The sequence below is a fragment of the Anthonomus grandis genome, chromosome 5, assembly GCF_022605725.1.
Source record: "Anthonomus grandis grandis chromosome 5, icAntGran1.3, whole genome shotgun sequence".
Classification (NCBI taxonomy): domain Eukaryota; kingdom Metazoa; phylum Arthropoda; class Insecta; order Coleoptera; family Curculionidae; genus Anthonomus; species Anthonomus grandis.
Genome location: NC_065550.1, coordinates 33,802,134 through 33,823,088, shown reverse-complemented (window position 1 = coordinate 33,823,088; position 20,955 = coordinate 33,802,134). Strand labels below are relative to the sequence as shown.

The following is a 20,955-nucleotide window of genomic DNA, read 5'->3' as shown; positions in this document are numbered from 1 at the left end:
CTTCTAAGTGCGTTTCTTTAATTTCTTTATTGTTTTTTACTTTATTTCTTGTATAATTATAGTTTTGTTTCTTTGGTTGTTACTGTAAAATATAAGAAAAATTTAAGCTATTATAGGATCTGTACGTACCTATCTATGAAATAAAAACATACTTACAGGCAGTAGTGAATTGGTAGGAGGGGACCCATAGAATGGCCACGTAGGTCACCAGATCTGACACCGCTGGATTTTTTCTTATGGGGTCACTTGAAATCCGTTGTATTTAAAACTCAACCAGATTCGATTCAACAATTATTACAACCAATAATTGTACAGGAGTGTCGAAGTATTTCACTTAAAACTCTTCAAGAACAGTTTGAATACCGGCTGTACTTGTGCTTGGAAGAATTTTATAATATATTAACGGTAAGGTTTTCAGCAATTTATTATCATTATCATAATTTTTCAAGGAGTTGCATTATCTAAATGGACATAAAATACATTTTACTCATTTGTAAAGTTAGGATTGTGAAAAAAAAAAAATACAGTTTTATGAAGACTTTTATAAGGAACACAAAAATGATAATAGATATAGATGTGGCCATTTAAAATTTTAGGGGTAGGTGTACTTAGGGTCAAAGCGTTGAAAGTAAACTGTAAAAATGCTTTACTGAACTACTGTGTCTATTTCCAAGGATTATGGAAAGCAAGAAACTTCTAAGGCTTGCAGAGCATCAAAATGTATGACAATTGCCTGGAAGGAACCATCACGTGAAAATCAAAATCTCAATTAACAGACTAGAAGATAATAAATATGTTTTTGTTTCTTCCAGGCAGTTGAATTAATTGTTTTAAAGAGTGAAATAATTACAAGAAAAAGTAAGTGAATTCCACTCTTTGAAATCGAGCATGAAATTGATTTTAAGTAATTTTCCAGGTGTGCTTCAAAATCTGCATTCAATTACTTGAGAGGGATAAAATTTACTTAAATACCCATCTGTACGTATCTAGCTAACAATTTAAATATTCTTACAGGCAGTTGAGTTCGAGTCTCTTTTTTCAGTGCAAATTTTGGTATACTAAACTGCCTGGAAGAAATTACAGTATTCTTAAAGACAACTGAGTCAACTCTTTTCTCTCTTTGTCTTATGCTACTTAAGTACACTCAGCTGCCTGGGAGAAATTAAAATATTTTTATAGGCAATTGAGTTGGAATGTCTTTTCTCCCTCTATCACATGGTTCCTTAGTGATTCAACTGAAGAAATTAAAATATTCTTCCAGTTTTTTTTTCTTTGATTATAACTGCAACCTCCATTGAAAATTTAAACTTTAATTATTAATCAGGATCTGTATCTATATACAAAAGGCGATATACTTATTAGAATTTCAAAAATAACGCAGTGGATCTTCTTTGATTAGTTTCTTCTTTATTTCCATTCCTTGTTAAATTTGTAAAATAATTATTCCAGGCAAAAGGCAATGATTTTGTCGGATTTGTATATCAAGCTTTCAATTAATTTAAGGCACCATCAAAATAGCACATTCTGTACAATTGACTTAGATATATCACCGTTTTATCCTGAATTATCATAAACATCAAAAGCGCTGACTTAATTATTTCCATATTTATTTAAGCGTTTTTTTAAAGCTGTTAGGCTTCTAAGTGCGTTTCTTTAATTTCTTTATTGTTTTTCGCTTTATTTCTTGTATAATTACAGTTTTGTTTCTTTGGCTGTTACTGTAAAATATAACGAAAATTTAAGCTATTATAGGATCTGTACGTACCTATCTATGACATCAAAATCTACTTACACGCAGTTAGAGTATATTTTCTCTCACTCTGTCATATGGATAAGTGCACTAAACTGCTTGGAAGAAATTAAGATATTTTTTCCAGGCAGTTCAGTCGAAGCCTCTTTTCTCTCTCTCTATCACATTGTAATTCAGTGATTTAACAGCTTGGAAGAAATTTAAATCTTCGTCCAGGCATTGTCAATATCTTAAAGACATGCGCAGTTTTATTTCTAGGCAAAAGACAATGATTGCATAGGATTTTAATTTCAAACTTTGAATTATTTTAAGCCATCATCAAAGAATTTTCATAAACATCAAAAGCGTTTCCTTACGATAACTATTTCCATATTTATTTAAGCGTTTCTTTAAAGCTGTTAAGCGTCTACGTGCGTTTCTTTAATTTTTTTATTATTTTTCACTTTATTTTTTATATAATTATAGAAGCTTTGTTTCTTCGGCTATTACTGTAAAATCTCTCGAAAATTTAAGCTATAAGTATCTGTATGTCTCTATCTAAGTAAATTAAAATATTCTTACAGACAGTTTGGTTGCAGTCTCTTTTCTGTCTCATGACATTCAAGTGCACTCAACTGCCTGAAAGAAATTAAAATATTCTTTTTTCATTTTACACAATTCCAGTTTCTTGCTTTGATTGTAACTGGAACTTCTGTCAACAATTTAAACTGTATGTATTAGTTTTTTATCAGGATCTCTATCCATATTCAAGGGGATACCTATAATTATTAGAATTTCAAAAATAAGGCAGAGGATCTTCTTTGATTTGTAGACAAAAGGCAATAATTAGGTCGGATTTAAATTCCAAACTTTTAATTATTTTAAGTCATCAAAATAGCTCAACCTGTACAATTGACAAATGACTTAGTCATATATCAGCTTTCTATACAGAATTATCATAAACATCACAAGCGTTGTCTTGCGAGAATTTTTTAGATATTTATTTAAGCGCTTCCTTAAAGCTGTTAAGCTTCTAAGTGCGTTTCTTTAATTTCTTTATTGTTTTTTACTTTATTTTTTACATAATTTCAGTTTTATTTCTTTGGAAGAAATAAAAAAAATGTTTGTTCTTTTTTGGGCTTTTAATTGACTACCTGAGAAAAATCCATAAGACCATTATTGTAGGCTGGAACTTAAAAATAACTCACCTGCCTGGAATTATTAAAGATTTTCATAACAAGTAAGAAAGTTAAATGAAAAAGGATGAAAATGTTCTAAATGAATGGGTCTTGTAAGAAAGAGACACCGAAATGAAGAATGATTATCAATTACTTCACGAAGCTTATGAGCCATAGGAAAGAATCCAACCTTTGTACAGAACAATTAAAATAAATCATCCTTTTATATAAATAGAGCTCTCAACAATACGTACTTACTCTCTTAGGAAAAGCAGCCTTAATTTTCTCCCTATTTAGAAACTCCTTAGGACCTTTTAGGGGGAAATATGACCGTTAATAAAACCCCTTGCGCCATCTGTTTCCACCCAAGCACGATATTTTTAAAATCAATAGAAGAGTATACTCAACAACATTCACCAAACTATGAGGATTAAATAAAACAATATTTTAATGTAAAAAATAGGAAATATATTACAATCAACAATAAATATACATGTATAACAAATAAAATAGAGTCAAAAAATTGCCACTAAGGGGACTTCCTTTAAAAAGTCCGTAAATTACAAAGTTGCCTGCATCCCATGCATTTTTTCTGTACAAAAAATATTGGTTCTACCCTATCAATCTCCCTCGCACACATTATCATCACCATAGGTTTGTCTTGGTCAAAAAAATTTGTCAACTCTGCAATTATAAACGAACTGAGTAATTTGAACTAATTATTGACAACAACTAGTCTGTTTACTAATGATTTTCATGCCTACCTAGAAATCCCACCAGCAACGAGCGTTTCAATCTTCTCAATAGTAAAATCCACCCTGTATAAGCGAACTCAGTTCAAAAAATGCCTATGAAACCTCAACTCCTGCCTCAAAACCCCATCGACAACAGCCTCGGACTCGATAATTTTAATTTGCGGATTATTTTTCAATAACCTACCGAGTTTCGGTTTATTATCAGACGGGGAAATTATAAAAGTATTTTCCGCAAACGTCGTTGGGGTTTTGGTTAAATATTTGCCTCCGCACGACTCGATTGCCGCTAAAATTTTATTGTTCAATTAACCTGGAAAATAATGTTTAATTAATTCTGATTGTACCCTTTAAAGGTTCCGCCTTATCTTGGCACTGATTAACGAAGGTATATCCCATTAAGATCTTTTGGTTCCTGCTGCGATTTAGGGATTCTTTCAAAGAGAAATCCCACTTTTTTTCTGCCTCCGGATCGGTCAGTATGTGCTCCCAAGGATCTAAAATTATAACTTGTTAATTGGGGAATTAATGATTAAGGAATTTTAAACTCACCTAAGAACTCGTGAGCTTTTTTTGACTCAAGAATCCAGTTGGGAGAACATATCGGTTTGCCCAGTCCTACGGCACTAAGGAGTTTTGGGGTTCTTTTGATACTTTCTGTGACCAGGACTGTGCATGTGTTCATAGAGGTTCCCATGGAACCGCCTGAAATAGGAAATTTAATTATTAATAATAAAATTTGAGAGAAAACACTTGCCAACAAATAATTCATGTTTTATTAGGGATTATGGGTACATTTTTTTTAACCCCCTGTATGTTCTGCCAGAAATGCTGAAATTGTGTCTAATTATTTTAATTAAGGAATATTTGTGCAAATTTTCAAGGTTCTAACTGTCTTGGTTTTTGAGTTATGGGTATGTTGAAAAAAATGTTTAGGAAAAAATCACTTCATTCAAAAAAATTTTTTTTTGAACATCTTTCATAAAACGTACATTTTTCATAAAACATTGAAATAGGTGTTCCCTCATTTTATTCGAGGAATATTTTTGCAAATTTTCAACATTCTAACCTTCTTGGTTTTTAAGTTCAGAGTATATTAAAAAATATTTTTATAAAAAAATCATTTCACTCAAAAAAAATTATTTTCAACTTCCAGGATATTTTCAGAAAAACGCTGAAATAGGTGTTTAATCATTCGATTCGGGGAATATTTGTGAAAGATTTCAACATTCTAACCTTCATGGTTTTGGAGTTATGAGCATATTGAAAAAAATATTTATAAAAAAATCACTTCACTTAAAAACCATTCTTTTTTTCAACATCCTTTAAATTTTCCAAAAAACGCTGACATAGGTATCTATTCATTTTATTCGAGGAATATTTTTGCATATTTTCAACATTCTAACCTTCTTGGGTTTTGAGTTATGCGCATGTTGAAAAAAATGTAAAGGAAAAAATCATTTCACTTGAAAAAATTTTTTTTTTCAACTTCCTGTTCATTTTCCAAAAAACGCTGGAATAGGCGTACACTTATTTTATTCTAGGAATATTTGTGCAAACTTTCAACATTCTAACCTTCTTGGTTCTGGAGTTATGAGTCTATTAAAACAAAAATGTTCAGTTAAAAATTCCTTCACTCAAAAATTTTTTTTTCGAATTTCCTGTACATTTTCCAAATAACGCTGAAGTAGGTGTCCACTCATTTTATTCCAGAAATATTTGTACAAATTTTCAACATTCTCATTTTCCTGGTTTTGGAGTTATAAGCATGTTGAAAAAATGTTTAGGAAAAAATCACTTCACTCAAGAAAGTTTTTTTTATCAACATCCTGTACATTTTCCAAAAAACGCTGATATCTACTTATTTGATTCCAGGAATATTTGTGCAAATTTTCAACATTCTAACCTTCTTGGTTTTTGAGTTATGTGCATGTTGAAAAAAATTTTTAGGAAAAAAACACTTCACAAAAAAAAATTTTTTTTCAACATCCTGTACATTTTCCGAAAAACGCTGAAATAGGTGTCCACTTATTTTATTCCAGGAATATTTGTGCAAATTTTCAAACATTCTAACCTTAGCATTCTCATTTTCCTGGGTTTGGAGTTATGAGCATGTTGAAAAAAATGTTTAGGAAAAAATCACTTCACTCAAAAAAAATTTTTTTTTCAACTTCCTGTTCTTTTTCCAAAAAACGCTGAAATAGGTATCCACTCATTTTATTAGAGGAATATTTGTGCAATTTTTCAACATTCTAACCTTCATGGTTTTGGAGTTATGAGCATATTGAAAAAAATGTTGAGAAGGAATCACTTCACTCAAAAATTTTTTTTTATCAACATCCTGTACATTTTCCAAAAAACGCTGATATCTACTTATTTGATTCCAGGAATATTTGTGCAAATTTTCAACATTCTAACCTTACTGGGTTTGGAGTTATGGGCATGTTAAAAAAAATGTTTAGGAAAAAATCACTTCACTCAAAAAATATTTTTTTTCAACATCTTTCATAAAACGTTGAAATAGGTGTCCACTCATTTTATTAAATAAATATTTGTACAATTTTTTAACAATCTAACCTTCTTGGTTTTTGAGTTATAAACGTATTGATAAAAATGATTATAAAAAAATACTTCACTCAAAAAAAAAATTGTTTTTCAACATGCTGTACATTTAATAAAAAACGCTGAAATAGGTGTCCCCTCATTTTATTCGAGGAATATTTTCGCAAATTTTCAACATTCTAAACTTCTTGGTTTTTGAGTTATGAGCATATTGAAAAAAGTTGTCATAAAAAAAACACTTCACTCAAAAAAAAATGTTCTTTCAACAACCTGTACATTTTCTAAAAAACGCTGAAATAGGTGTCCAATCATTATATTCCAGGAATATTTGTGCAAATTTTCAACATTCTAGCCTTCTTGGTTTTAAAGTTATGGGCATGTTGAAAAAAATGTTTAGGAAAAAATCACTTCACTCAAAAATAATTTATTTTCAACTTCGTGTACATTTTCTAAAAAACGCTGAAATAGGTGTCCAATCATTTGATTCGAGGAATATTGGTGCAAATTTTCAACAGTCTAGCCTTCTTGATTTTGGACTTATGGTCATGTTAAAAAAAGTTGTAAAAAAAAAAATAAATTTTAAAATTAAAATTTAATTTAAAATTTATTTATTTAATTTTATTAATTCAATTTTTATTTTATTTTTTTTTTAATAAAATTTAAATTAAAATTTAAAATTTTTTGTGAAAAAATATTTTTTCCAAAATCTTTGATTTTCTCAAAAGCCTATCGTTTAATCCAAAATTCCTGAAACACATTTCTAATTAAACTAGTCAATAAATATGTGTATAAATTATTAAATTTGAATTTTGGCTAGTTTTTAAGTTTTGTCAAATTTAAAAAAAATATTTTCTTCCAAATGCCTTATTTTTCTCAAAATCCTGTAGATGGATCGAAGATCTGCTGAAATATGTTTTTGATCAAATTATTGACGGAACATGTGTATACATTTTCAAATTTAAATCTCGACTAGTTTTTAAGTTAGGGATATTTTGTGAAATTTTTAGGAAAAATATATTGTTTTCATAATTCCTGTTTATCTCAAAATTCTGCGTATGAATTCAAAATCGCTGAAATACTTATCTAGTTAAATTATACAAGGGGTACCTATGTACAGGGACTTTCGCCATATATTGACCCCCCCCTACAGGGGTAATGCGAAAAGTTAAAAAAAAAATTTAATACAAAACTTTTGGGGTTTTACTTTAAATTTTTGAATCCGATGTCAATTTTTTTTTTCGTTTAGAAACGTCAAATTTTGACAGATGATCAGTTTTTTCTTATGGAACATCCTGTATATAGTTTAACTATGTTTTATTAAACCGTTTCGGAAATATCGGGCTTCAAAGTTTAAAAAAATAATATATTGAAGATCTTGGTAAACGCTGCATTGTTATTGTAAGATAAATGAATCGAGTAGAAACAATAAAAACAGAAGATTTATTATTACTAAGGTGATATTTAGCATCTTTTTGTCGACAAGCATACATTATTTTAACAATTGTTAAACTTTAATTTAGACGTAATTATAACTATAACTGCTCTATATGACCACCACCATTATCAATACAGTTTATATAATCCTGCTTAATTTTGTGTATTGTATCCCTTATAAATTGTCTATGATTTTGATTGATATCATCTATCGCGGTAATAATTTTTCTGCGGAGCTCCTCGACATTTTCAGTTCTCTGTTCGTAAACTTTATTTTGCAGGTAACCCCACAGAAATGAATCAAGAGGTGTCAGGTCTGGACTGTTTGGTGGCCAACGAATTGGCCCAGTTCGTCCAATCCACAGGTTATATCTTTCATTTAAAAATCTCAAAACAGGTAACACATTATGCGGTGGGGCACCATCTTGATGCCAAACTATTTGCTTGTATTGTCTTATGGGTAGATCTTCAAGTTTAGCTTCAATTTGATAAGTAAGCATCTCTAGGTATCTCTCTCCCGTCAAGTTGCCGTTATAAAAAATAGGTCCTATGACCTGGTCATTTAAAATTCCACACCATACATGTAGAGATTGCCGCCCTTAAAACTTAATTTCCCTTGTTATTCGAGGGTTTGTTCTTGACCAAAAGCGAACATTTTTTCGATTGTAAATGCCCGCGGTTTTAAAGGTGCACTCGTCGGTCCACAAATTTTTTTAAAAAAAGTTATCTTCTTCTTTTAGCACTAGCATCTCTTGACAAAATTCCACCCGTTTATTTCTTTGCTCTACACTTAAAGTTTGAACAGGTAATATTCGATAAGCAAAATATTTATACTTTTTTAAAGTTGAATACATTTTTTTGGCCGATCGATCAAAGTAAATTCTGGCATCTTCTATGGAATGATTTGGGTGTTCTAAAAAGAAATTCAACATTTTTGATGGGCAATTTGAGGGAGACAAAGGCCCGAACAACATAATAGCGTAGATCTAAATGTATTCAAAAATTAGTAAAAACTTACCTACCTTCGAAATATAGCAAAATATGTAATTCTTCTTCTGGATCGACAAGAACTGTCCGACGTTTTCTTCGTAGAGTTTTCCTGATGCAAAATGCTCGTTCTATATTTTTAAACGTATTTTTTGCCGGAATGGCACGTAAAGGAAAGGTTCGACGATATTCCTTTTTGGCGGCATTTGCGTTATTATTATTTTTATAAAATATACGGACGATGTCACATTTTTCTTCATCACATTTATGGGTCAACAAACAAGAAATGACAATGTCATCTGAATGATTTGTTTTTTAATAAATGTCAAACAATAACAATGCAGCGCCTACCAAGATTTCAATATATTATTTTTTTAAAGTTTGGAGCGCGATATTTCCGAAACGGGTTAATAAAACATAGTTAAACTATATATATATTTGAAATCAGAAAATTCGGCTCTTTTTAACTATGAAGTCATATACAGGGTGTTGCATAAGAAAAAACTGATCTGTCAAAATTTGACGTTTCTAAACGAAAAAAAATTTGACATCGGATTCAAAAATTTAAAGTAAAAGCCCAAAAGTTTTGTATTAAATTTTTTTTTTACTTTTCGCATTACCCCTGTAGATGGAGGGGTCAATATATGGGGAAAAACCCTGTACATTTTCTAAAAAACGCTGAAATAAGTGTTTACTCATTTTATTCGAGTTTAGGAAAAAATCACTTGACTCAAAAAAAAAATCTTTTCAACATTTTGTACATTTTCCAACTTCTCTAGTCTAACTTTCATGATTTTGAGTTATGGGCTTGTTAATAAGAACTTTTTAAACCCCCTTTTATTGGAAAAAATGCTAAAATATGCACACTTTACCAATAATTTCATAGCTACAAAAAGCATGTACACCTCACCTAACTGGCGTATTTGAGACTCCAACAACGGATTCTCCATGAGAGTGAACACCACTTTATGTTTCTGCCTCCTGGAGCTCTCTCTCTAAAATTAAAACATTAAACCAAAATTGTCACTTTTCTGTTATTAAATATCTTTACCTGTGGACTATCAGTTATAGCAGTCGCTTCCTTTTTCACCTTTTTTCCTTTAAACGCATCCAGAGAACCCTCGCTCATATCACCAGCAGAGGTTAAACTAGAATGTGAGGCGAAAGCTTCTAAATTGTTAATTCCCTCTTTGATTTTCACGGTTTTTGGTTCAACACCCTTTTGGGCACGTTTTGACGAACGTCTTAAGGGTTCCACTTTTTTATGGTTCATGGGATCAGTTGAAGAGGTTTGCCTAATGATACATATATATTACAAAGAATGGAAATGTTAATTGAAAGGACAAGTTTTATTTTGCTTACCGTGGCTCTTTCACATCATCTTCACCATTATCTGCATCTTCGTCCGACTCATTCAATCTCAATCTTCTTTCTCTCTTTAAAGCCTGTTTCCTTACCACCTCCTTCTGCTCAACTTCCTTTTTCACACGTTTTTCCACTGGTTCACCCAGTTCTTCTTCCTGCGATTGTGTTGGCTTTGTGTCCACACTAGATTCGGAACTTCGACCTCGTAAACGACGTTTCGTAACTGTTTGGGGTTTTTTTACTTTTACGCTCTTCTTGGGGACTTTTTTACTATCGCCGTTTGTTGGTGCAAGTGGCTCTGTAGGGTCAGTCATTAATTCACTTGCCCGTTCCTTAATTATCTCTTTGTCATCATTGAAACATACTTCAAGTTTTCCAGGTTTTTTCCCTCGAATTTTTTTGGGAGCTTGTGGTTGTTCAACAGATGCATCTGAGTCAGTAGGCTTTATGTTGCTTCTGAGTCTAGACACTGGTTGGTCCGTTATTTCATCAGGTTTATTCGAGGTATCATCTTCCTTAGGATCAAATGTTTCCTGAATTGTAACTGAATCAGTAGACTTTCTTCTCCCTTTCTTCTTTGGACCATCTTTTTTTGACTTGGTTTCCTCATTTAATGCGTCAGATTCTTCAGCAAGACTCGCTTCAGTTAAATTAAATTGTAAACCAGTACTGACTGAAGCCTTTCCAGCGTTCTCATTAGAATCAGTGGACTTTATCCTGCTTCTGAGTCTGGGCACTGGTTTTTCCATCATTTCAGACCCTTGCACCTTTTTGTGCATCAATTCTTCAGATTTATTAGAATCAAATGAAGTTTTCTCAATTGTAACAGAATCAGTAGACTTTGTTCTCCCTTTCTTTTTTGGACCATCTTTCTTTGACTTGGACTCTTTTTTAACTTTTTCCTCATTTAATGCATCAGTTTCTTCAACAATAACCGCTTCATTTAAATTACATTCTAAATCAATACTGCCTGAAACCTCTCTAGTTTTTTCATTAGGTTCACTAGTCTTTATCCTATTTCTCAGTCTAGGCACCCTTTCCTGCATCACATCATCCGATTCATTTGAGGTATCATCTTCTTTAGAATCAAGTAATGTTTCCTGAATTGTAACTGAATCAGTAGACTTTCTTCTTTTTTTCTTCTTTGACTGGGACTCTTTTTCAACCCTTTCCTCATTTAATGCATCAGTTTCTTCAACAAGAACCGCTTCATTTAAGTTACATTCTAAATCAATACTGCCTGAAACCTCTCCAGCTTTCTCATTAGATTCGGTGGACTTTCTCCTGCTTCTGAGTCTAGACACTGGTTTTTCCATTATTTCAGACCCTTGCACCTGTTCCTGGATCATATCATCAGATTTATTAGAGGCGCCATCTTCCTTAGAATCAAATGAGGGTTTCTCAATTGTAAGAGAATCAGTAGACTTTCTTCTCCTTTTCTTTTTTGCACCTTCCTTCTTAGACATGGGCAATTCTTCAGCAAGAGTCCCTTCACTAAACTCAACTTGTAAGCCACTATTTCCTGAAACCTCTCCAGTTTTTTCATTAGATTCAATAGACTTCATCCTGCTTCTGGGTCTAGACACTGGTTTTTCCATCATTTCAGGCACGTTTTCCTGAATCACTTCTTTGGAATCAAATAGAGATTCCTGAAGTGTAACAGAATCGGTAGACTTCCTCTTTGAAGTGGGCATTTCTTCAACTTCTTCCTCTCTGAATGCCTCCGGTTCTTCAGCAACAGCCACTTCATTTAACTTTAATGGTAAATCAATAACCTCTTTGACTTTTTCATTTAATTCAAAAGATTTCTGTATAATTTCTTTCTTGTTATCCTCATCTTTTTCTGATGCCTCAGAATCTGGTTCAATACCATCTGTCTCTCTTTGCCCAAGGCCTGCATTATCCTTGTCTAAATCAGCAGATTTTGCAGGCATAACAATTATCTCACCAGGTTTCTCTGAATTAACGATTTCCCCTTTAATCTTTTTACAACTTCGTGTGCCCTTATCAGCCACATCACAAGAATTTATTTCACCTGGATTATCAGTCTTAATTAGATCATCACTCGACCCAGCTTGTCCACGTTTTTTTCCCCTAGTAGTCGTCTTAAAGGTTTTTTGCCTATTATCTTCTTTATCTGACTTTATCCTACCTCTGCGCCTTGACGTAGGCTTCTCTATTACTTCACATCCTTCCTGAATATCTTCAACTATTATGGCGCCATCTTTTAGTTCTTGATCAACTGAATCAATTTCCCTTTTTTCAATGTCAATATGTTTATCTAGATTGTCTGTTTCATGAAGAGGCAGAGGTTTTACAGAAGGTTCTTGCTGCCCCCTTTTTTTCCATATAAACCTTTTAGGTTTTTCTTGATCAGTAGTTGATTCTGTGCTTTCTTCAGCTGCTGGTAAATGCTCCTTCTCACTCTTTGCAGTTTCCTGTAAGACCTCATCAACTTTTTCTGGAAAGTTTTCTGCCTTTTCAGGGCTTTCTACATCTAGTTTGTCATGACCTTGATTGGATTCCATTAATTTATCATTATTTTCTGGAACCTCTCGGCCATCAGCTTCTGGTCTGAAATCAACCACATTAGGACCCTTTTCCAGGGCGTTTTTTAATACAATTTCAACAATCTGAGTCACTTCGGCCATTTTAACTGATGCCTCATCAACATCTTCATGCTTTTCACTTTGAAAATCTTCTTCTATTATGCCTTCGTCTTTTCTAGACTCCTCATTTACTGCTACACTGTTTTGGCTTTGATTTTCCGATTTAGACTGACTCCTTCTCATATACTTCCTAACTGATTCCAGCGTTTTGCTGCAAGAGGCCCTAGGAGAAATAGTTGCATCCAATATGTCAGAATCGTCCATCTGTGCAATATCTTGCTCCTCTATAACACTTAAGCAACTTAGTTTAACTTCCCCAGTGAAGACTTTTTGAGTTGGAGCAAAAAAGGTGCCGTCACCTGTACGTATGGATTGATTTAACTGAGGTCCGACCCTCTGAGTGGCCACCTCATAAATATCCTCCTCGTCAATCATCTGAGTCAAGCCCAACTTGAAACTACCCTCGGTGCAATTGTTGTCATTCTCCTGAGATTCTTGGGGTTTTACTGAATGGACCTGAGTGCCAGGCACAATATCACTATCATCCAATAAATCGTCGCCCGCATATTGTGTGGCCGGGATGCTTTTATCAATGAATGATATCGAGGGTCTTTGAAAACTGTCTTCTGCAGTTACGGTGGTTACTTTTGTTAACCCTTGTACCTCTGCGTCTGTATCAGAACCTTCGTTGAGCATCGCTTCCAGTTCCTCTTCAGTATCTGAGCCGGAATCGGCATTTTCAGTTCTGGTTGCCGCACACACAGATTTCTTCTCTGGACTGTCAACGTTCCTCTTACTAGTATCAATACTTGACGATGCCATATCATAATTTAACAGTTCCAGAGACTCGTCACTGTTCCCAGTTTCACAATCCAATTTATGACGTGAACTCTCAAGCAGTTCGTCACAAGTGATGTCTGCATCTACACCTTGGTTTGGTTCTTCAAAGATAACATTCTCAATTAAATTTGGTTCATTATCCTCCTGATCTAACACTGCTGAAGAATTGAAGAGTGGTGGAGGTGGTATAGGGTGAGTGGTTGAAACTTGTTCCCAATTAACTACTTGGGTGGTGGCATCGTGAATGTCTTCTCCGAAATGTTCTATTATTTGGGTGGGTGCTTCATGGATATTTAAAGGTTCTTCTTCTTCTGAGTGGGAGGTCTATTGAAATATTTATTTATTAACATAAACAGTTACGTGAAATGCCTGTGAGAAATAATGAAGTATTCCAGAAACTTGACTTGGCAAAATAAAGAATGATACAGTAGTTCTGGAAAATGTGAAAAAGTATTTAGAATTCCAGGAACAAATGAGTGGTATGAGTGACATAAAATGCCCGGAATCTGGAATAAAATAAATAATAATTTCCAATTAAGAAAATTGTAATAAGAAACATGAAAAATTACATCAACTGAATGAAATAAGAAAGGATTGGAAACTATGAAGAAAGTATTTCAATTTCTAGAAATAAACGGGAGATCACATAAAATGCCTGGAATTTGAAATAAAATAATAACAATTTTGTGTTAAAAATTAACAATATAAACATTTTTTCACATTTTTTCTAAAAACCTAGAGGAAGTTTAAAAAAATTTAACAGAAACGTGAAAAAAATATTTAAAATCAGAAGAACATACAGAATATGACATAAAATGACTGGAATTTGATATGGTATAAAATTTAAAAAAAATGTTGAGGTACAAAATTTGTAATAAAGAATTTATAAAATTACATAAAAATTAAAGGCCTGTGAGATATAATAATTAATTTTGAAAAACCTGGACTGAATAAAACATTATGGAAAAGTCCTAGAAAACATAAAAAATATTTAAAATTTCAAGAACAAATTGGAGATGGTATAAAATATCTGGAATAAGAAATAAAAAAACAAATAAATTATACCAGATAATTGGAAAAAAAGGAAAAAATTATTTGAAAACACAAAACAAAATAATCAAAAATTCAGGCACAAATGAGAGATGACAGGCATAAAATTTAGTTAAAAAAAATTACAATACACGGAATTTAAATAATTATATTTAATGCTTGGGAGTAATAATAATTTATTCCAGAAACCTGGACGAAATAAAAAAATTATATAAACGTCCTGGAAAATATATAGCAACTATTTAAAATTCAAAGAAGAAATTAGAGATGGCATATCAAAAATAAATAAAATATTCCAGAAACTTGTACGAAACAAAAAATGCCTTTGAAAATTAAAGATTTATTCCAGAAATCTGGAAAAAAAAATCCCAAAAGCCTCGAAAACATAAGACACAATAATTAATTAAAAATCCAGGAACAAATGAGGGATGACAGTCATAAAATGCCTGAAATCTAAAATATATTTTTTTTAATTTACAATACTAGGAATATAAATAATTACATTAAATGCCTGTAAGTAATAATAATTTATTCCAGAAACCTGGACAAAATAAAAAATATTACCGATGTCTTTGAAAACATAAAACAAAATAATTAATTAAAAATCCAGGAACAAATGAGAGCCTAAAAATTAGAATAATTTTTTTTTTTAATTTAGTTAAAAAAATTACAATACACGGAATTTAAATAATTATATTTAATGCTTAGGAGTAATAATAATTTATTCCAGAAACCTGGACGAAATAAAAAAATTATACAAAAGTCCTGGAAAGTATATAACAAATAGTTAAAATTTGAAGAACAAATTAGAGATCACATAAGATATCTGGAAAAAGAAATTAAAAATAAATTTATCCAGAAACTTGTACAAAACAAAAAATTTCCTTTGAAAATTAAAAAAAGCTTATTTAAATTTGGCGACGTTTCGCAAAATATATTTGCATCCTCAGGGCGAATTCAATATGCTGGACTTTGAAGTCAAAAAAAAAATAAATAAAAATAAACATTTATACAGAAACCTAATATAGGAATTATTATTTATTTTACTGTGATAAATTATATTTTTTTAAGAGTTTTGTATACACATACAGTATCGGACAAAAATAGAGCGACGATACAGTTTTTTTCTTTTATTAAAAAAGTAAAAACGCAAGAAGAATTAAAACTCAATAAAACAAATACAATCATTAATAAACATATATTTATTACAAAACATACCAAAATTCTTCCGTATAAATAAAATCATAAAAAGAAAACATTATCAGATTGCGCCCTTAATATTTAGTCCACAAGCCTTTATTTGCGATTACCTGGCGGCACCTTTGAGGCATGGAAGAAATTAAATTATCAATTATATCTTGATCAATATTTTTCCATATATTTTTAATATCTTCAAAAATATACTCTTTGGTTTTATAGGTTTTACTTCTAAGTTGCCTATCCACAATTTCCCACAGGTTTTCGATCGGGCGATTGGGCTGGCCATTTAAGAATGGCTATTTTATTTTCATTAAACCATTTTTTTATACATTGCCACCCCCATGTTTTACAGTACCTTGGACATACTTTGGGTCAAGTCTTTTACCTGCAATACGACGAACATATTGAACACCATCACTTTTATACAAATTAAACTTTGACTCATCACTAAAAAGTACTTTTTTCCATTGCTCTGGTGTTCAGTGAGCATGTTGTTTTGCAAACAGAAGACGTGCTTTAATATTCCTCTTACTAAGAAGCGGTTTTTTGCATGCTTTTAAGCCTGCTTCAACTAGTCTGCAACAACATTAGAGCCCCCAGCTTCAGCCAGAATTTGCTTTGCTGACAAAAAAGGATTTGCCTGGGAGATCGTTTTAATTTTTGTATTGTATGTTCCCATCTTATACGATGCAATAATTCTTTCTTTAAGATCAATAGAAAAACTTTTACCACGAGGCATTTTCAAACCAAATATAGATTTGATACCGACCAAAACCGATGTTTATTTACTAATGGTATGAACAATATCGATCAAGTCGCTTTATTTTTGTCCATGAAAAAATGCATAAAAATATACAATAATTTACTAATCTCTTGCTACTAATCACAAGAGGCAAAGAATGTTTAAATACGATTAACAAAGGTATGTACTGATACTACAAAAGAGCTACCTACAGTCACAAAGTTTTTTAGGAATATTATAATTTCTTAATTAAATACTTTCTGTATAATTGTTCATTTTTTTTTGACTTCAGTCCAACATATTGAATTCGCCCCGAGGATGCAAATATATTTTGCGAAACGTCGGCAAATTTAAATAGGCTTGGACTTTTATTTTATTGATCCCTAAACCCAACAATATTCCAGATGATATAATACCAAAACATAAGACAAAATAATTAATTAAAAATGACTGTAATTATATAATTTACAGTACAAGGAATATAAAGAATTACATTAAATGTCTGTAAGTAACAATAATTTATTCCAGAAACCTGAACGAAATAAGATATGATACAAAAGTCCTGGAAAATACATAAAAAATATTTAAAATTCGAAGAACAAATTAGAGATGGCATAAGATATTTGGAATCTGAAATAAGAGATAAAAAACAAATAAATTATTGAGAAACATAAAAGAAAATAATTAAAAATCCAGGAACACATAAAAGATGACAGACATAAAATGCCTGAAATCTGGAATAATTTTTTTTCAAATTAGTTTACTATACAAAGCATATATAAATGCCTGTAAGTAATAATCATTTATTTCAGCAACCTGGACGAAACAAAAAATGCCTTTGGAAATTAAAGATTTATTCCAGGAACACATTTATAAATATGTACATATTAAATGCCTGTGATTAATAATAATTTACTCCAGAACCCTGGACTAAATAAAAAATGATATAAAAAACCTGGAAAAAATATAAAGAACATTAAAAATTCCAAAAACAAATTAGAGATGGTTAATAATGATTAATAATATTACTACAAAATTTATCCATAATACCAAGATCTGCCTTAACCCATGTACCAATTGATGTAATTAATAAAAAATAATACCAATGGTGTTAATAGTTCATTGCATGACATGACACATATAATACATGATAATAATGAAGCCTCCTGACATATTCGTTATTGATAAATAATTATTTTAAGATTAGAAGTTAAATTTGTTTTATGGATATTTAAATAGTTTAAGGAGAGAGGTGTTATGTATAAGTCGAAATACTCATATATCAAATATTTATAAAAATGTCTATAAAATTCATCAGATTTTTCTATAGGCTAAAACATATATAGTATTGGGATACATGTAAGAAGCAACACTTGTGATTGAGAGTTTTGGTTTTGAATAAATAGGTTTTAGATGCATTTCTCCACTAGATTATTGGAGTTACTGTGGCAAACTTTCAACAAACAGGAAATGCATTGGTCTTCGAAAATAGGTTAAAATATTGTTTTTAGTGGAGAACATAAAATATCCGAATATTCCCTATAAATATAGGAAGAAATGTTATCAAGACCAGGGGCTTTTTTGGTTTTAGATATATATAGAAGAAAACACAGTGACTTCATCAAATCAATCGTTCAATAAAAAGTTCTTAATAATTCTATGAAAAAATAAATTGAATAGTTATTATTATACCTTTGTAAATATCCCATTTTAATAGTATTTTGAGTATTGCTTCATCCAGGCATTCATACTTTTTTTTATATAATAAATCAATATATATTAACATCATTAAGTTCTTGATGGTCTGACCAGTTAACATCCCCTAACAGTAAATTATATGAAAGACAGGTATGCTTTTTTAAATAATCATAAAAATGCTTATTAACAACCTGGCTGTTCTTTATTGTTGCAACATGAAGATCACACTAATAGAGGGATTGAATTAAATACCTAAATGATTTAGATTATAAAAGTTAAAAAGTATCTTCTCACAACCTTATAATATAATAATCACCCAAAATAATTACCTCAAAAAATAGAGCTTACCAGTAATTGAAATGTTGCCAAAAGCTCTCCGAATCCTATATTAGTGCCGCCAATAAGTTCATACAACTTATATGGAACTAATTGGGTGCCATCAACAAAAGTTTGTCCACTCGAATTTAAGTCACTTATAAAGTTTTCACCCTCTTTAGCCACAATTACGGCATGATGTATATCGACGTTCTGCAAAATACTTTTTTATGAAATCAAAATTTAACTAGTAAGAGTTTTTTTCTCAGGTATACCTGTACCTCATCATTAATCGAGACCACAGCATTAGTATGGCAGCCAATCGTATTAACGCCTTCATAGATTCTATAAGTTTTTTTTTTAATTTTAAGGAGGGCCACCTGAAAAGACTTGTTGCTTAATTAAGTTTAGACTATAATAGTGGATTATTACCTGAGGCCGAGTATTGTCACAAGAGTTTTCCATAGTTTTTAATCGTAAAATTCTTAACCTTGAAAGTTTTTTGTCAACCTTTGGATTATTAGAAGTAGGTTTCCTAAAATCAAATCAAGTCAAAATGTAAGTCTATTCGCTAGAGTTATATATACAAAAATAGAAAATTAAATTATTAAGTATTAAAACCTAAATACAATTCAAACAAACTTATGCAGTTACTAAAGTAAGACTCCAAAATCTACAAATGTGTATTTGAATACAGTTTTACATAAAAAAATTATTCAATGCAACCAGGACTATGTTCAAAATCACTATTAAGGAAAATTAAAACTATTTCCCAGGTAATACAATATTCACAAAATTTTTGTTTTAAATATAATACTTTAATACGTTAATTTGTTGTATGTACATTTAATTAATATTTTTTATTTTAACCGATTTACCAGGAAATTACTAGAAATACCCTTAACTAATAAATTAATCGAATTTGTGCATTATTTGCAAAACAACAATTTAGAAGCCGGCCCTAAAAACACCAAACAAAACAATTATTTCCCAGTTTTAAAGACCCAAGGAGCTTACCGGATTTATCTTTTAAGTTTTTGGTAAATGCTACAAGCCGAGTCTTAACTGTCGGGCCCCAAATGAAATAAAACCAACATTTCTTTATAAAAATTAATAAAAAATAAGTATGTAAACATGAAATATATTTAACATACAAGTGACAATTGACATTTGCTGACAGTTGACGTTGACAGTTTCTTTAAGTGGGAGATTTATTAACGCGCTGTTGTCAGCTCAGTTCTAAGATGATTATCGACAAATTCCTCGAAATCCAGAGAGATGGATCATCATTTCAGGAAGCTCTCTCATTATTCATTCCTGGAATCAGTTGATTAATTCTTTCTGGATAAGCTTTCAGTTTCCAGGTTTTATTATGATAAATTAAGCCAGGCTTAATATGGAAAAAAATCCCAATATAAATATAATTATTTAGTTGGAAGCATACAAATAAAACTGCGGGTTTTTTTTGTTACACTAGTTATTAAATTATTTCCGTTTTGCGCGGTGTGGCTACAGGTAAAATAAAATACAATTTATCAAGGGAGACATAATTATACCGCGACGCAAAACACCCGGCCCGACGTAAACCATTTACATGCATTTTTTATGCGCTCTATTTCAAAGAATCGCTACTAGAACGGAACGTATAGTTTATACGAAATTTATAGAATATTTAAATTTCCGTAGCAGTAAATCCTTGTCGTTCTGACACAGTTTTACAGGGGTATATAGCATTGGCAAATTAATATTACAGATAGGAGATTAACGCATTAGAAAAGGAAGTACATACAGTGTATACCCAAAAAATCTATAAAAAGTATATATTATTTTAAATCCATAGCTTGGAAATAAGTACGTATTTTATATGAAAAGTCCTAAAAGTAGAGGTTATGTCAGTAAATGATGTCCAGATTGGCAACGCCGCAAATAACATCTGTCATGACCTGCTTATGCTTTAATTCTAGAATTTTTGCTGTCAAGTTTGACAGCGTCAACATGATGTTTTAGGGCCGATTTTTAATATTTTTCTGTTAATTTATGAGAAAATGAGGCTTACGAGGGCAGAATTAAGTACGTACATGATAACTATGAATGTGAATGTCCATGACACCTATGACAGATTAACTGAATCCACCATTATTTTTTTACCGGTAGGTTTTGCTTAGGTTAGACTTAATTAGTGGCGTTTTCAAGGCGTGTGGTGCTGTTGCATACAGAAAATGAAATGTTCACTTTGCTATATTTATACGTTTCTTATTAAATTATTATTAGGGTAAAATGCAAATTATCGGTGTTTTTGACATTGTCATTCCAAGATGGTCGCGACTATTTCACTTTTAAGATGGCGTCCATCCGCCATTTTAATTATTGAAAGTAACTCAATCAACTGCGCCAAAAATAAGAAACTATCAATAAAAATTAATGAAATGTTGATTTCTAAGTCTTGGGTGGGAGAAAGAAATTGTTATTCCAATTGTTCGATGTCGATGCTGTA

At 31.2% G+C, this 20,955-nt stretch overlaps 1 protein-coding gene across 3 annotated transcripts; it reads right to left on the bottom strand.

Annotated features, from left to right (window-relative positions):
- Nucleotides 1-3,352: 3,352 nt before the first annotated feature.
- LOC126735841 (mediator of DNA damage checkpoint protein 1) lies at nt 3,353-19,638 on the bottom strand. Of its 3 annotated transcripts, XM_050439921.1 has the most exons (12): nt 19,479-19,638; nt 18,894-18,996; nt 18,737-18,841; nt 18,495-18,674; nt 11,255-13,780; nt 10,005-10,984; nt 9,694-9,937; nt 9,553-9,637; nt 4,212-4,364; nt 4,007-4,156; nt 3,672-3,948; nt 3,353-3,591 (listed from the first exon to the last, which is right to left on the bottom strand). In XM_050439921.1, exons 2-11 carry the CDS (start codon nt 18,924-18,926, stop codon nt 3,740-3,742), a joined length of 4,665 nt encoding a protein of 1,554 aa, XP_050295878.1. In that variant the 5' UTR covers nt 18,927-18,996; nt 19,479-19,638; the 3' UTR covers nt 3,353-3,591; nt 3,672-3,739. The 3 variants fall into 3 exon arrangements, with proteins under 3 accessions (XP_050295878.1, XP_050295876.1, XP_050295877.1); XM_050439919.1 differs by having other exon boundaries at nt 10,005-13,780; XM_050439920.1 differs by having other exon boundaries at nt 10,005-13,780; nt 18,743-18,841.
- Nucleotides 19,639-20,955: the final 1,317 nt, after the last annotated feature.